Here is a 17,436-nt window from a genome sequence, read left to right as displayed (position 1 = left end):
TATTATAGTCATTTGTTCTTGGTGACTTGAATCGGGAGTACAATCAAGTATGATTGAGTAGTACTTTGCTTCCTTTATCTTTTTGATAAGGTCTTTTTTAATTTCTTGAACTAGCAAAGATATTAGTTCATTTTGGATTAAGTGGCCAAGATAATGCATATGAAGCCCATCACTTGTGATCCATCACACATGCTCTTTGATAACCGAGTCAAACTCTTCTAACATTTCAATGACACCCACAAATTTTTCATTACCTATTAAATACAATTAACAAATAAGAAGTGAAATTGGTCATAATAATTAACAAAAATGTATTTGGTGGAATTAGAACAAAATATTACAATTTATAGTTACCTTTTTTATACAACTTTTCATTGGATCCACGAAATGCTAAATTATGTTTAGCAAGAAACTTCACTACTGCAATGATTCTCAAAATGACTTGTTTCTAGTAATCTCATTTTTTCTTGAATTGCTTATATTAAACTTTATCAATTGTTTCATTCAAGTTCAATCTTTTACGCATATCAAACCACTTATTCCTATTTGTAAGATGATCCAATGAAATTTCGTGTTCTTTAACATGGTGCCAATCTACATAACCTTCACCATCCAATCTACCATTCGAATTCCCTTTTCTAAACACTTTACAACAGAAACAAAATACCTTGTCTAGCTCTTTCGAATATACTAACCATTCTCTATCACACTTCTCCAAATTTGGTAATGTTCTTGTATATAAAGCTACATAAAATCGTCTACCAAATTTATCTTAGGGACCATACATAATACTATTATCTCTTTTAGGACATTTCTTGACCAAAAGTTTAATCTCCTAAGAATTAATTTTTTCCCACCTTCTTGGATCATATATATATATATATATATATATATATATATATATATATATATATATATATATATATATATATATATATATATATATATCAGCAAGCTCTTTAATGGGCTCGTGCTTATTTGCCTCTTCTACTTCTATATGCTCTTGTTCTTCAACATGATCTTCAATGTGCTCTTCAACATGCTCTTCAATAGGTTGTCTATGGATAAACTTATCTAAAGCATCGATGTCAGCATTTCTCTTTTCTTCATCTAGTTTATTTATTTATATATATTTTTTTACGTTTTTGACTCCCGGATGGCTGTTTAGACTTCATCTCTACAATTTTACAAAAAATAAACATAATTTGATTATTTCAACACTTTGGTTTTTAAATTCCGATTTCTGATAAACAATTATACAATAAACATAATCTCATAATTTAATTTTAGTTTCTAATAACCTATTTCAGAATCATTCATTCAACATTGTGAATCAGTCAACCAGATTTCAATCTCATAATATGACGATATGACATAGCGATAAACAATTAAACATTCATGAAGCTGAAAAATTAAACAGTTAAAGATATACAATTAAACAATTAAACATACCATGAATCTGAAAAATTGATAATCTATTTATTCTATATTACTATAATTCATTCACACATTCAACTATTCAAGTAGGTTTTTGAATTGACAATTATAATTTACAAACCCATAATCCTTAATTTCTTATTCCCCATTCCTTAATTTCTCAGTTCTCATAATCTATTACATATTTACATTATCTATAATTATGTATTACCGATTAGCACCAAGAATCGAGAAGACAAGAACGAAGATTGAAGAATCATTGATAAAGTGCTAACAGGATAAATGGATAAATAGATAATCGACCCTCACCTATTTGCTGTCTCGGGCTGATTTGTTGTCGGATTCTACCGTCTCGCAGTCTCGCACGCTGAGGCCTAATGTCCGATGCCCATTGATTTGCTTATTGTTGTTGCTTTGTTGATTGATGTTGTCGCGGTCTGGAAGGCTACAAACAATTTTTTTAATGAAAACAACACAACGATGATGATCGAATGATCGTTGTTGGGCACTGGCTTTGGTTTGAAGCTGGTCGCTGGTTGCCCGGTTCTTCCGATGATGTTAAATTGATTGGGAAGTTGGGTTGAACGATAATACAATTAATTTTTTTTGGGCCCTTTAAATTTGTCGGCTCCGTTCCATTGGCCCTCTTGCACTTGCCCTAAACCGGGTCTGATCTCACTCAAATTAAACTTTTTATTATGGATATTCTTTGTAATATATTGAAGAGAAATTTAATATCCTTATATTTTTTTTCTTTCTATTTATCTTCCTATTCATGTCAAATAGTGACAAGTATCACATTTTCATAAAATTAATAATGTTTTAAGACATCTGTCATTATTTCACATGAATAGTAAAATATTTAATATCATTATACCGAAAGAAAATGAAGATGATAAATTCAAACATATTAAAAATTGTAAGAGCATAGGCTACAAGGGAGGAATTAATTCCATATTTTTTTTTTGTCAATTTTGCTCCTTAATTTATAGCCATTTTAACATTTTTCGTCAGTTCAATCAAAATTTTTATATTTTTTAGGAACCTTTTAATATTCAAAGTTTTGTCACAAAACTTTAAGGAATTGACAACTTTGGTCCGTTTTTAAAAACTTGCTAATTCCAACCCCTTTAATTCTGTAGCCATGTTGACACTTTTGGTCGTTACAGTCAAAACTTTTATATTTTTTCATAAAAAACACAAGAAATGGCCCGCGACGAAGCCCCGTTTTTTAGCCATCTTTTCCCCTCATTTTTTAGCCATTTTGACACTTTTGGTCATTTCAATCAAAAATTTTATATATTTTTGGAACGTTTTAATATTCAAAGTTTAACCACAAAACTTTAAGGAATTGACAACTTTGGTCTATTTTATAAATAACATGTTAATTCCAACCTCTTTAATTATTTAGCCATTTTGACACTTTTGGTCCTTACAGACAAAACTTTTAAATTTTTCATAAAAACACACAAAAAACGTCCCGGGGCGAAGCCCGGGTTTTTCCACTAGTTGTTGTTGTTATTATTATTATTATTGTTATTATTATTATTATTATTATTATTATTATTATTTGTTTTCATACTCTCTGCATACACACACATACACACACACACACACACATATATATATATATATACCATTTTTTTAATTTATAAATAAAAATATAGTAATATCAAATTTAATTAATATTTTATTTTTATAAATTAAATTTCTATTTTATGAATTAATTTGTATAATTTTTATTAGTTTGTGTTAATTTTAAATTAAAATTAATGGGTAGAATAAGTTAATAAAGATATGTTATCATATGCTGTGGGTTTGAATAGTTGGAAGAGAAAAAGAGAGAAAATTAATGTGACGCTCCACCCTTACGCTATCCGGAGTGGAACCCACAAGACGCGTGAGAGGCTGACATGGAGCCCCCAAAAGCGCGTGAACAAAGCCCTTAGGGTCGGTGATTTGACTGTGACATGAGTGAAAAGAAGGAGGAAGATGAGGTTATGATTGGATAACTCGATTTTTACCGTTTGGGGGGGGGGGGGGGGGATTTAGACCATTTGAAGATTATTAAAAAAAATTCACTCAATTATTAATTAACTTACTCTATATATACATACATTTGACACATTTTTTTTTCACAACTAAACACACACTTTTTGAAAAAAATCACTCATTTAAAAAAAATGGATAAGTTTTTCGGTTCAATTTCTTCTTCATTCGATGATGATTCTAATGACAAGTTGGTTTTGCACACACTATTGTCTACGACACAAGACATGGTACGTGAGAGAAGCGGAAGTTCAAACAGTGAGAATAAGCGTAGAAAAAGGATCAACCAGGATCGAGAGGCGACAAATGAATTGTTGGAACGTAATTATTTTGCCCCTGATAGTTTATATGATCTATCGAAATTTGAAGAATATTTTTGTATTAGTAGAAATTTATTCTTACTTATAGCTAGAGATCTTAAACGTAATTATGAGTTTTTCCGTTTAGATTGGATGCTAGAGGTAAACGTGGTTTTACTACAATACAAAAATATATGATCTCTCTTAGGAGGTTGGGATATAGCATAGCCGCAGATGCATCGGATGAGTATTTGAAAATGTCTAAGAGAACAGGTCGAGGCTGTACATATCTTTTTTTTGTGAGTATGTTATAGAGCTTTACCGAGACATATACTATCGACATCCAACTAAAAGTGATGTCGAACATTTGTATCCCGTGCATCAAGCTAAACATGGTTTTCCAAGGATGCTTGGTAGTATTGATTGTACACATTGGGATGTAACATCCTGATCCAAATCATTTCCCAATTTGGGGACGTGAAACGAAGACCGGTTATCATAAGGCTTAGGGTACTTTAAGAAAGGGAGATTTAGACCCATTTGGGGGTGGATAAGGTACGGTAAATGATCTGGGAATTCGGTTTTGTGTTTTGGAGCCCAAGGGTATAACCGTAAAGTGGCATTCAGGCTTTTTATGAATTTTAGATTTTTTTTTTCCAGAAAGTTTTAAGGCAAGGATAAGCTAATAGAAGGATAGAGCTTCTCGTTACTTTTTTCGTATGTATAAGGATCGTCAGAAACGGACTTATAACGAAGAAGTTATGGCCTTCAGAAGTTTGATGAATTTAGGGTAACCGAGTACGCAGGGCGTGTACAAGTGTATGCATGGTGTACTAGTGTAAAGGCCAGTATACGGGACATACTAAGGTGTATGATAGGTGTACTAAGGAAATGATTGCGAGGCCTTAAGGGAGTACACTGGACGTACTCCAGTCAGTCCTAAACCCTAACTTAGACCCTATTTAAGCACATTAACTCACCACCAAATCCTATTACCTTCACCTCCATCCTCTTAAACCCTAGAAATGAAACCCTAGCCTCAATTTGTGTGGTTCTTGAGTTCTTGGTAGTATTTCATGCATTTTGGTGCTCATAGAAGAAGAAGGAGCTTCTTGGAGAGGCGTGAGATTGCTTGGAGCTTATGGATCCAGGCTTAGAACATCTTGATCTATCTTCTCAAGGTATAAAGCTTTAAACTTGATGACTCTATTCATAGATCTTATTGTGGCATAATTGCATAAGCTTTTGTCCCTAAAGTTTGGATCTTTGTGAGTATGGAGTACTCCAAAGCATATATAATGTCCTTTTTTGTGGTCTTGAAGTGTATTGAGCCATAAAAATGCTTACTTGTTCGTTTCCTTAGAACCATGCAAGAGTTAAGTGGTTTTGAGTGTTGTGAAAGGAAGGATTTTTGGAGATTTAGCCTTCTTTAGTCATGAAAAGGCTTAAAGGTTTCAAATTTATGGTTTAAGACATCATTTAGGGTTAAGAGAAGTGGTTATGCCTTTGACTTAACACAATAAGAGATTAATGTGAAATTTTGGCCCCTGATAAGTACGATGGGCATACTCAGAAGTAAACTTAGCATAAATGGAGTTTCATGCTTTAAGTACTTGTACATTACGCTTAGAGGGTGAGTACACAGGGCATACACTTCGGGTATGCGGGGCGTACTCCCCAGGAGGTGAAATTTTGGGCCTTTTGGTTTGAGCCTTGTTGGACCATTAGACTTGTAACCTTGGGTGTTGGATTAAGTATGAGCTTTCTTGGAATTTGATTCATGATGGTTTTTGGGCCCAATTAGGAAGTTGGTCCATATCGGGCCAAGTAAGAAAAATGGTAAAATGGTCTTTTACCCAGGTCATTAGGCAAGAAATCCATATTCTTATGTATGGGTCAAGATTCAATTATTAATTGGATGATATTTGATTGTGGTGGCGCGCGGGGATTTCCGGATCAACGGTCCGTGCATTTATATGAGATATTCAACCGCTTCAGGTGAGTGTTTCTCACTATACCTATGGGTCGAAGGCACCAATGTGGACCTATTGGTTTGATATCATGCTATTCAGTGATATGTTGAGTTTGGAATAGGTACACATGATTATGCTAGTTATTGATATGCTAGGTTGGTAGATATGTAGGACTACCTGTGATCCTATCTGCATGATTATATATATATATATATATATATATATATATATTTGTTATCTGTTATATGTCGACATATCGTATTGGGTTTAGGTTGTACTGCTTCGTGTTGTATCCAACAAACCACGGAGCATTCTAGATATGAGCTGAGGGCCGCGTAGGGCATGCCAGAATCATACTAAAAGGCTCAAGTGCATTCCAGAAACGAGCTGAGGATCAAGTGTTATGTTAGACTCATACTTAGGAATTTGGGGTATTTCAGTCCGATGACTAACTGGGTCAGGGAGCAAGCCAAGCATGAGTTGTGAGCCCCGAGGGCAAAACAGACTTATATTGTGGGCTCAGGAGCAAGCTAGATATGAGTTGTGGGCCGATAGGCAAGCCAGACTCATACTTTGGGCTCAGGGGTAATCCAATCTTCTAGCTATGGACCTGGTACATGCTGTTATTCGAATATGTTATATGTTTGTGTGTTGGTACTTTGGGGGAACTCACTAAGCTTCATGCTTATAGTTTTTATTTATGGTTTCTGGTTCTTCAGAGGACTGTGGCAAGGCGAAGGTGTGATTGTTCACATCCTTGGTTTTACTACTGATTGGATCTTAGGAGACTCTGATTTTAATTATGTTTTGGAAACAATGGTTTTGTAAACACTTTTATTAGTAAAGGGGTTTCTTTGAAAAAGTTTAAATTGGTTGTGATTTTTATGGATGTTACATGGGAGTGAGAAACTTGTCCCTACACGTGGCGTGGTCAATTCACGCGAGGTTATCATAGGGTGCCAAATGTTATATTAGAGGCAGTTGTTTCACATGACATATGGTTTTGACATGCATTCTTTGGTATGGTGGGGTCAAACAATGACATGAATGTGCTCTAAGCATCTCCATTATTTAACAATATTTTGCAGGGTAAAGCACCAAACATGTCATACGTTGTGAATGGAAGTAAATATAAGTATGGGTATTACCTAGGTGATGGGATATATCCAAAGTACGCTACAATTGTCAAGTCATATGCATTTCTGACAGATGAAAATCGAAAATTGTTCAAGTTAGCACATGAATCTGTAAGGAAGGACGTGGAACAAGAGTTTGAAGTCCTCAAACAAAAGTGGCACATAATCAAACATCTGATACATTCATGGGATAGGGCAAAACTATCGACGATGTTGACTGCTTGTGTTATTTTACATAACACGACAATAAAAGAAGAGGGTATAGATTTTTGTTTATATATCGCGAACGATATACTTAATTCGCATGCAGTAATACAAGTTGGTAGCCTGACATACTTCTCAAGTGTTGTGGAAATACAAAATTGTGAAACACATCACAATCTACATCACGATTTGACTGAACACATATGAGAAAGACAATTCCAAGGCAAAAATGACAATGAAGATGAAGAGGATGAAGGCGGGGACGACGAGGCAGATGAGGACGGTGATGACAAGGCGGATGAGGATGATGACAACGAGGTGGATGAGGCAGGTGATGACAACGACGACGAGTAGTATTTTTCTATGTTTTTTTATGTTTTATTTGGTATGTTTTATGTTTTTTTTAGTAACTTAAGTTTTAAATCTCTATATTTTTAATTAATAAAATATGGTTTTATTTTTCTATGTTTTTAAAATATTTATTTATGTTTTAAATTATGTTTTTTATTTAATTTAATGTAAAAAAAACATAATATTATGGAGTGGTAATAATTTCCAATGTCTAGTGATTTAATGGTTAACCTAACATGATATTGAATTTGCAGTGCTTTTTTAATAGCTTGGCTGTGACCACTACTCATAACTTTATGATAGTAGGTCAGCTTATAATACTAAGTTGAGTGAGTTGGAAGTAAGAAATAGGGAAAATGACTCTGGAGGGTAATCTTTTTTTTTTTTTTTTTTTTCTATATACCATCGAACTTGTTGTTTGCGTTCACCATAACCCTTTTGACCGACTTTTGACCTGTGATAGCCGGTCAAAGGGTTATGGTGAACACAAACAACAAGTTCGATGGTATATTGAGTACAAAAAAAGGAAAGGGACCAAATGAGAACAAATGCAACAGTTGGTTACCCTCCTGATTCATTTTCCCTTTACTCATTTACAATAAATCTCACGTCATCCCCTACTGATATTGACTTTATGAGATTCATTCTTGCTTCTCTTCAAAACATAACCCACGAAAGAACATTATTCATACATGTACAACTTTGTAACGCACTTGAATATTTATTAGGGAAATCTTGACTAAGCAGATGCATTTCATGACTACATTTAAATTTCCAATCAAATGATTTATCGTATCATGGATTTTAGACAAGTCTACAAACGAATGGAATCACAAGTGCTGTGATTTTTGAGTTTACTTAGCTTTAAGATCGAATTCATGGGATAAGATACAACATCAATATGTACAATATCATGCTGCTTTTGTTAGGGGTGAGCAAACCCGAACCAAGAAACCGAGAAACCGACAAAAACCGATGAAACCAAAACCGAATCAAAACCGACGGTGTGGGTTTTAAATTTGTAAAAACCGACTTTCCGGGTTCGGTTTCGGTTTTGCCCCCAAAAACCGACCCAACAACTCGAGAAACCGACCCCTCTTTAAAACCGAGAAACCGACCCAGCAAACCCGCAAACCCGATGCTTTTTACTGATTATTTTATGTTATATATATATATATATATATATATATATATATATATATATATATATATATATATATATATATATATATATGTATATTAAAAAAAATAAAAATAAATAAAAGAAGCTTAAGTGTTTTTTTTAATTATTTAACTAATTGTTACATTTTTGGAAAATGGGTTCAAACCCAAAACCCATGGGTTTAAACCCAGAAACCGTAAGTATATGGGTTGAACCCAAGAAACCGAGAAACCGCCCAAACCGATATTAGAAACCGAGAAACCAAACCAACCAGAAACCGACCCTATTGGGTTCTGAAACCAGAAACCGATCATTTACGGGTTTGGTTGGGTTGGGGTCCAAAACCGACCAAAACCGACCCATGCACAACCCTAGCTTTTGTAGATACATCACCATAATATACCTTGAGGTAAATGTTTATGCTGATAAATATATCTCTCATACACAGTCATGTCCTTTTGCAGAGAGGTGTTGATAGCTAACCACAGTAAACATAACGTAGATCATGTTTTAACAAGGTTACCCATTTGAAACGCTCTTCATATACGTTATAGCCAAATAAGGTTGCAATCAAAATTTTATATGATACAAAATATTAAAAACGCTCTTCATGTAGTTAATTATAATTATTTAAAATATAATTTTTTATGATACAAAATATTAAATAAGTTTATTATAATTTTGAACTGTTTTCACTAAACATTTGAAACATGTAAACATTATACTATATTCTAAATTTTATATGTAATTTTGTTTCAAGGTCTTATGTCAACTATAGATAAAATAATTTTTGTAATTACATTTATCAATATATCATAGATCTATAACCAAGAGAAAATAATTTGTTAGTGATTTCCTATCATCCAGATGGTGTACACAAAATAATGTCAAATATTTACAATGAGGAACACCGCTTTTCGACATAATTTCTGAATATTCAAACCTCTTAATTTATCACTTAATGTTTATTTATGAAAATGACTAAAATGAGTTCAAATCTATCAAATAGTCTTTAACGTCCATATCGGACCACTCACATGATCACCATGTTAAGAAATTTAACAATTGGATCTTCGTATTGAAATAATGTCATTAGTTTTGGGTGTTATATAGAAAACGAACATATCCTATTTGAATACGACATTATTGTTCCATTGACCTACGACCTACGTACATTAAGGCTCGAAGCTTTTGTCAACAATCAATAAAAACATATTTTTTTGATGATAACTATATGGATTCCATGTAAAATAGTTATACTAAGTACAAAGAATCATATTATTCGAAGTTTCGAACTCAAAAAATCTATGTTTCCTTAAGCAACTTAAATGCAGATGACATCATGCAACTTGTTTACATATTACAAACAAACATTGTTCTGATGATCAACTTAATTACAAACAATGTTGAAGTACATTGTACCTTGACAACTATTTTCCTACCAAGCTCCGGGTTGCATTTCTAAAGCATCATACACACGGTCATGCTGAAATAACAATATACTACAATAGAAAAACATAAACAAAATGATGTGTTTCAAACATATTCATCCTATTACAAACAAGGGTTCTATTTCAGACCAAAATTCTGACAAGTTTTTCGGATTCCGGACAAGTATTTCTACTTCATTAATACTTACTATCTAAAATATTAATTACCCATGAAAACTAACTATTGAGAAAAAAATATACCCACTATGTATTTGAAACAAAAAAAAAACCTTTTTCACTTCGGACGAATTATTTAAATATCATATTATCGATCTTTTTTTTTAGACATGATAAAATGCAATGAAGATGTATAAACTAGAAAGAACATATCTAGTAAACTTAAATTTCGTTCCTACCCATTTCATGTTGCTATGATTCGAAAGGGAAGAAAATTACATGTCAAGATGTAGTAGATACCACATTTCAAATTTCCTTTACGGTGACCTAAATTGGTGGACACCCATTAGATCTCGGGTCCTAGTTGGTCCATTTCGGATTCAATGATCAATTTTGTAAAATGCAAAAAATATTTGGTTATTTTATGTAATCCTTAACTAACAAATAATCAAATTTGTGAATATCCAAAAAAAAAAAAAAAAAAAAACATAATTGGAGTGATTCATATACAACTTGTTAAAGAGTAGTAAGAGGTAGTGTGGTATCATTTATTCCCTTTAATCTTTTGTGAATACGACAGTTACCTTTCCCCACTCTGTAGCCATTACTAGTTACCAACAAAAGCACATTATCACCATCTCCTTCCCAATCCCCAAGGGAACACATTATCACCACCTCCATTCGCTTCATATCACCCCTTAATAAACCTCTCCTTTTCTCCAAAAACTCACCAAATCTTTCAAACGACTCAAGAGATACGAAATAATGAAGAAAACTTTAGCATCGTCGATATTTCTTCTTGCTCTATTGATCCTAAACCACAACACTTTTCTTGAAACCGAAGCAGCAGAATCAAGAAACGGTGGCTTCATAACAACAAGCGGAGTGCATTTCATGTTAAATGGAAGCCCTTATTATGCCAATGGCTTTAACGCTTACTGGTTGATGATTTTAGCTTCCGATCCTTCTCAAAGATCCAAAGTTTCAACTGCTTTTCAACAGGCATCTTCCCATGGCCTCTCTGTCGCAAGAACTTGGGCTTTCAGTGATGCTGGTGTCACTCCTTTGCAATACTCTCCTGGTTCTTACAATGAGCAAATGTTCAAGGTACACTTTCTTGAATTCTCTTCTACTTTTCAAGAATCGGTGTTTTAATAGTGGGTGACATTAATTTTATGGTTTTTGATTGTTGAAAAGGGGTTAGATTTTGTGGTGGCTGAAGCAAGAAGATTTGGGATAAAGTTGGTTTTGAGTTTGGTGAACAATTATGAAAGCCTTGGTGGCAAAAAGCAGTATGTGAATTGGGCAAGAAATCAAGGCCAATATCTAACGTCTGATGATGATTTCTTTAGAAACCCTGTTACTAAGAGTTTTTACAAGAACCATGTCAAGGTATATACACATTAATTAGTGTTTTGACGAAATTTTTTTGGTAATTTTTTCTAAATTAGTTTTTGTAATTATGTATTCAGACTGTGCTTAATAGATATAACACAATCACCGGAGTTATGTACAAGAATGATCCGACAATCATGGCTTGGGAGCTCATGAATGAGCCCAGATGCACTTCCGATACATCTGGAAGAACAATTCAGGTTCTTTAATTTTGTTCGTAATTTTTTGACTTTTGTGACTAAATAAGTCAATTTAGGATCAAAATTTTGATAAAGCGTAACATGGGTTTTGTCTTTAATGTCAAATCATATAACAAGAACTGAAAACAGTAGTTAACTTGTTAACATCCAAACAAAAAATACAATTAGTCAATTGTAAGAAAATGAAAGTTGATATCTTTAAATTAGAAACTCAAAATGTGTGATTTGGGTAAGTAGGACGAACATCTTCTCCATCACCCTTACAAGAGTTTATGATCAAGAAAAAAGAAAATGTTTTATATGAATTGTAATAAATTTGGTTCTTCTTTTGCGTTTCTTGAAAAAGCCAACCAAAATAAAGAAAAGGAAATTTTTACACCCACTGACACACTTCATTGCGCGGCATCAAGGACCAATAGATACACACCGACAATTCACATGTCTCAAAATTCATTTCTATTTTCAACAAAAAAGAATAAATTACAAATATTTCTTCGATTAAAATTACACTATTTAAAAGTATTTGTCATAATCAGGCATGGATTACAGAAATGGCTGCACATGTGAAGTCGATAGATCGAAATCACTTGCTAGAAGCAGGTCTCGAAGGCTTCTACGGCAAAACCAGCAATCAGAATCCCGGTTTCGACATCGGAACTGATTTCATTTCCAACAACCAAATCCCCGGAATCGATTTCGCCACCCTTCACTCATATCCCGACCAATGGTAATTCCCAATTCCATTCCAACTTTGCGATTCCGATTATACTGTAAACTTATCAAACATATTGTTCACTCAGGCTAACGAGCTCCGACGATCAAAACCAACTCAATTTCCTCAGCAATTGGCTAAGAACCCACATTCGGGACGCCCAATACGTCCTCAAGAAACCCTTACTCTTAACGGAATTTGGGAAATCAGTTAAAGATCCCAACTTTAGCACTTATCAAAGAGACCAACTGTTTAATTTGGTCTACAACAACATATACCTGTCGGCAAAACACGGCGGTGCTGCTGCCGGCGGTTTGTTCTGGCAGCTTTTAGCGGAGGGGATGGAGTCGTTTGGTGATGGGTACGATATCGTTTTGAGTCAGGGATCCTCGACTGCTAATATCATTGGGCAACAGGGACGAAGGCTTTACCAGGTTAGGAAGATATTCGCGAGGATGAGAAATGTGCAGAGGTGGAATAAGGCTCGTGCTGCGAGACGTGCTCAGTGGTTGAATTGGAAACGAGGGGTGAAACCCATCGGAAATTAATACTATACTATAATAGTATAATTTCATAAGATGATTGTTGTTTTGTTTTGTTTTTTATTTAATAATTATGTTTGTGCCACTCTCTCTTAGAGATGCATAGTGTACGTCCAGGAGGGTGGCTTTGAATCGTTGTGCTAGTGACATCATCACATCAATGATGTGGAAAAGTTTGTGTGTGTGTTTGTGTTCTTGAGTGATTTGTGTTTGACCTAAAAGAAAAATAGGGTCTGAGATGTTGTAATATTAACATATAGGAATTATAAGCAACGTTTAACATTAACTATGTCAAATTTGGTCGCTTGATAAAAAGCAAGTTCTTGTGCATTATTTATCTATCTATCATCAACACGTCTGATTTATGTATATTGAACATTTGTGTTAAAGTTGACATGATTATAAATATGGTCAGGCTTTGTCTAGAAAAGTCCATAGAAAATGATCATTGATTGTTTGTAGATTTTGGATAAAATCATAAAAGAATAAACTTTTGCATGGAGTGCATTCTAAGACAAAAAGTACTTTAGGCATCAAGGTGCATTCTTCTCTTCTCTTGGCGGTTTCAATCGTATAGTTTTATTATGGGATAATGACTTGAAAGGATAACGAACTTTCGATTTTTATCACATTTAGTCACTAAACTTTTTTTCGTTATCTATTTGCCATTGAACTATTGAAACTGTTCACATTTTACCCTTATGACCGGCTGTTACCGGTCATAAGGGTAAAATGTGAACACTTTCAATAGTTTAGTGGCAAATAGATAAGGAAAAAAAGTTTAATGACTAAATGTGAACAAAATCGAAAGTTCATTTCCCTCTAAAAAGTTCAATGACTAAATGTGAACAAACTTACTATTGTATTATGTTTTAGCAAAATTATTTATTTTTGTTTAATTGTAGCAACATTTGTTGATGAAGAAATCTATGAAATAAAAAAACAAAATGTAACATCCGGATTTCCAGGTATCATCATTTAATTATTTTTCTTTTGAGTTAAGAAGAGAGACTCGACGAGTTGACGCCTCAACTCGTCGAGTAAGGTCGCGACTGATGACTCGGATTAATGAATGGACTCGACGAGTTCGCGTTGTTGGCAGAAACCCTAAATCTTTGGGCTCGATCCATATTTAAAGGCATTTATGGCCTTCAGTTGCGACTACCTTTCCCACAAGTGAGAACCCTAGCGAGCTTGAGTGTGTAGAGTGAGAGGAAGAGCTATCTTGAGCTTTTTGGGTTTGATAGATCTGGACCCTTCTAGATTCAGAGAGCCGAGGATATGAAGCTTTAGTAGAGTAAACATTGGGGTTCAAAGTTAGGAAGCATTTATGGTATATATATAGTTACTTTCATCTTACACATAGATATGAAGTATTTTATATAAATTACGTGCTATGTGTGTATATTATTTGAATACTTGTTGTCTATACTAGATGAACGATTTTATACATGTTTTAAAAGATTTAAACGGTATATTTATTTTATATCTACAAATATGTTGCGGATGAAACATGGGTAGATGAAATAGTTGGTGTGTGATGAAATAAAATGATGAGAGATAGGTGATGATAGAAAGGTGGTGATAATTAGGTAAATAGATGATGATGAATATGTGATGTAGGATGAAAGGAGATATCATAACCTTTACCAGCAATGTGGCGATGTAGTCATCTACCAGAGTATAGATGGCGACCACGGAGTATTCTAGACAACCCAGTGGAAACACCAGCAGACCCATAACCTGTAGGTGATGAATTACAAGTTTATGCGATGTTGTAATTACGTATTCATGTGGTGATACTCTAACCCTTTACTATGAATTACGATTTCAGACGATGTTGTAACTACATATTCATGGGATGTTACAAATTTCGCATGCCAAACCAATAGTCATAATTCACATCAGTGAGAATGGTTCATTTTTTTGTAAAACCAAAATCAGATTGGAAATTTTGATTTTTTATTTTGGAAAATGTCAAACCATTGGTTTTTTATTTCGGTTTTGGTTTTTTGTTTTTTTAAAATTATTTTCAGGGTTTTGTTTTGTTTTGATTTTTTTTTTTTTTTTTTTTTTTAATTTCATAGATTTCTTCATCAACAAATGTTGCTACAATTTAACAAAAATAAATAATTTGCTAAAACATAATACAAGAGGAGGTTTGTTCACATTTAGTCCTTAAATTTTTTAGAGGGAAACGAACTTTCGATTTTGTTCATATTTAGTCACTAAACTTTTTTTCGTTATCTGTTTGCCATTGAACTATTGAAACTGTTCACATTTTAAAATGTGAACAGTTTCAATAGTTCAATGGCAAATAGATAACGAAAAAAAAATTTAGTGACTAAATGTGACAAAAGTCGAAAATTTGTTACCCTTTCAAGTCATTATCCCTTTTATTATTTATAGTCGGGTTTCATTGATATACCAAGTTATCCGTTATACTTTTTCCCTAGTAGGGTTTCCACTTGTATTGTGTTATTGGTGTTTAATTTTGCTTCTAGTTGTGATCATCATAATTTATAACATGTTTGATCAATTAGACGATCGAGCATCTTTGTATTGTGTTAATAGTGTTTAATCTTGCCTCTAGTTGTGAACATCATAATTTGTAATATGTTTGATCATTTAGGATGATCGAGCATCTTTACTTGCTTCATATACATTGTATGCCATTTGATTTTAATGTCACATAGTTATCATGCGCGATGTAGGATTAAGGATTGGCTTGGTCTAATATCTATTATTGGTGTCATAATACTTTAATAGGTGATGAGTGAGATAATAGATCTCCTACCGCTAGTCATGGTCAAGGGGTTTTTGCTATGAGCCTTTTGATGGATAATTCAGAAGAAGTCATGAAAGTGTCAGCTTAGCCTTTTGATCGATAATCCAGAGCTCATGAAAGTGTCAGCTTGGCTTTTAGTATTTCATATTTACATTGTGGCACACATTTATGTGTTTTGTCGTAATGCATAATTTTTTGAGGTGTTACGGAAATGATGAAAAAAAAATTATTACACTATAAAACAAATTTAGCAATGATGAATGCGGTCTTATTTTTGCCTAAAAACAAAAAAAAGTAACTTTTTTTTTCGAACGACACAATATTATAAAAATAAAAGTCAGCGAATGGCAGTGTACATATTGGGAAAACAAAAATCAAACGAAGTAAACATTATAGATGAGTTACACCTAAGAATTTTCTATGTTGGGACGCTCCACAAGAGTCAACAGCAAGAGACTAAAATTATTTTAAGAACAACATGAAAAATTAAAGTAAACTAACCACATTGTAAGTTAATATTATAGAAAATTATGTCATATTTTTTTGGAACAAAATGGAAAGACTTAAATAGTCACGGAGGGGTTTAATAGTTTGAACAAAATGGAAAAACTTTATGTTTGCAGCGGGGGATTAGTCAGTTCGCGAAAACTAACCCGGAAACCCTCGTTAGGGAAGTTCCCTTTCCAAAAAATGGAAAAACTTTTGAGTCATGTTGGTATGGCTAATAGTTTTTCATGATAGAACATTAAAAATGTGAAGATCTAGTGAAACAACATCAATCCGTTCTTGTTGCCTTTCATAAGCAAAGTAAAAGTGCAAGGAAAGATAACTATATCCGATTAAACACTTCCATTGAGGCGCGCAGACATCTACCTAATGGTTCATTATCATTTAATGGACAAGATGAGTCATAAAAGTCTTTGCAAAGAGGAAAATTCTTGGAAACACTAAAATTGGTTATTGGTAAAAAAAAAAATTAGTCAGGATGTCCTCAAAGTTACACTAGAAAATGATCGGGGTAATAATCAATTGGTTATATCCAAGATTCATAATGATATAGCTTATTGATTTTCACAAGAAATACTCAAAGACATCTTTAAAGAAATTGGTGATGATGTAATCACTTTGTTAGTTGATGAGTCTAGTGATGTATAAAAAAAAGAACAAATAGTCACAATTTTGTCATATGTTAATAGACTTGACATTGTTAATGAGAGATTTGTAGGTGGTGTTCACAGAAATGACACATCTTCAAAATCGCTTAAATATTCCATAGACTCTTTATTTGCTCAACATAGATTAAGTATGAAACATTTAAGATGACAATGTTATGATGGAGGTTGCAAGACCATACCGGTGTCAAAAATTTTTGGAAATGTTTTTCCTTGTTATGAGTGCGGTTTGTGCTCCTTGCTAATGAAAAGTTATGATTCATGAAGGCTATAAAAAGAAAGTGCAATTAAAATCGGGAGTGGGTTCAGGGCCGATTCAAACGGATCATTCATGCTGCCCTATCCACCGATAAGATCCTTAACAATATTTTTTAAAGTAAGAAAATGATTAATTTCTTAGATTAATTTT

General features: G+C 33.4%; 1 protein-coding gene across 1 annotated transcript; it reads left to right on the top strand.

The window, feature by feature from the left end:
• Positions 1 to 10,859: 10,859 nt before the first annotated feature.
• On the top strand, positions 10,860 to 13,249 carry MAN7 (Glycosyl hydrolase superfamily protein). Its single transcript, XM_078980512.1, has 5 exons — positions 10,860 to 11,325; positions 11,416 to 11,610; positions 11,691 to 11,813; positions 12,350 to 12,540; positions 12,614 to 13,249. Exons 1-5 carry the CDS (start codon positions 10,984 to 10,986, stop codon positions 13,071 to 13,073), a joined length of 1,311 nt encoding a protein of 436 aa, XP_078836638.1. The 5' UTR covers positions 10,860 to 10,983; the 3' UTR covers positions 13,074 to 13,249.
• The last annotated feature ends 4,187 nt before the right edge of the window (positions 13,250 to 17,436 follow it).

Source organism: Lactuca saligna, chromosome 2 (genome assembly GCF_052625555.1).
Source record: "Lactuca saligna cultivar CGN05327 chromosome 2, ASM5262555v1, whole genome shotgun sequence".
NCBI classification, from domain to species: domain Eukaryota; kingdom Viridiplantae; phylum Streptophyta; class Magnoliopsida; order Asterales; family Asteraceae; genus Lactuca; species Lactuca saligna.
The sequence above is the reverse complement of the archived record's forward strand: the minus strand, read 5'-3'. Positions and strand labels throughout refer to the sequence as shown.

What these genes read in the sequence shown, in the direction of transcription:
- MAN7 (XM_078980512.1), top strand. Translation starts at nt 10,984, where the DNA reads ATGAAGAAAACTTTAGCATCGTCGATATTTCTTCTTGCTCTATTGATC. An exon ending in CATCTGGAAGAACAATTCAG is followed by an intron (nt 11,814 to 12,349) that starts GTTCTTTAATTT and finishes TGTCATAATCAG; the next exon opens with GCATGGATTACAGAAATGGC. An exon ending in CACTCATATCCCGACCAATG is followed by an intron (nt 12,541 to 12,613) that starts GTAATTCCCAAT and finishes TTGTTCACTCAG; the next exon opens with GCTAACGAGCTCCGACGATC.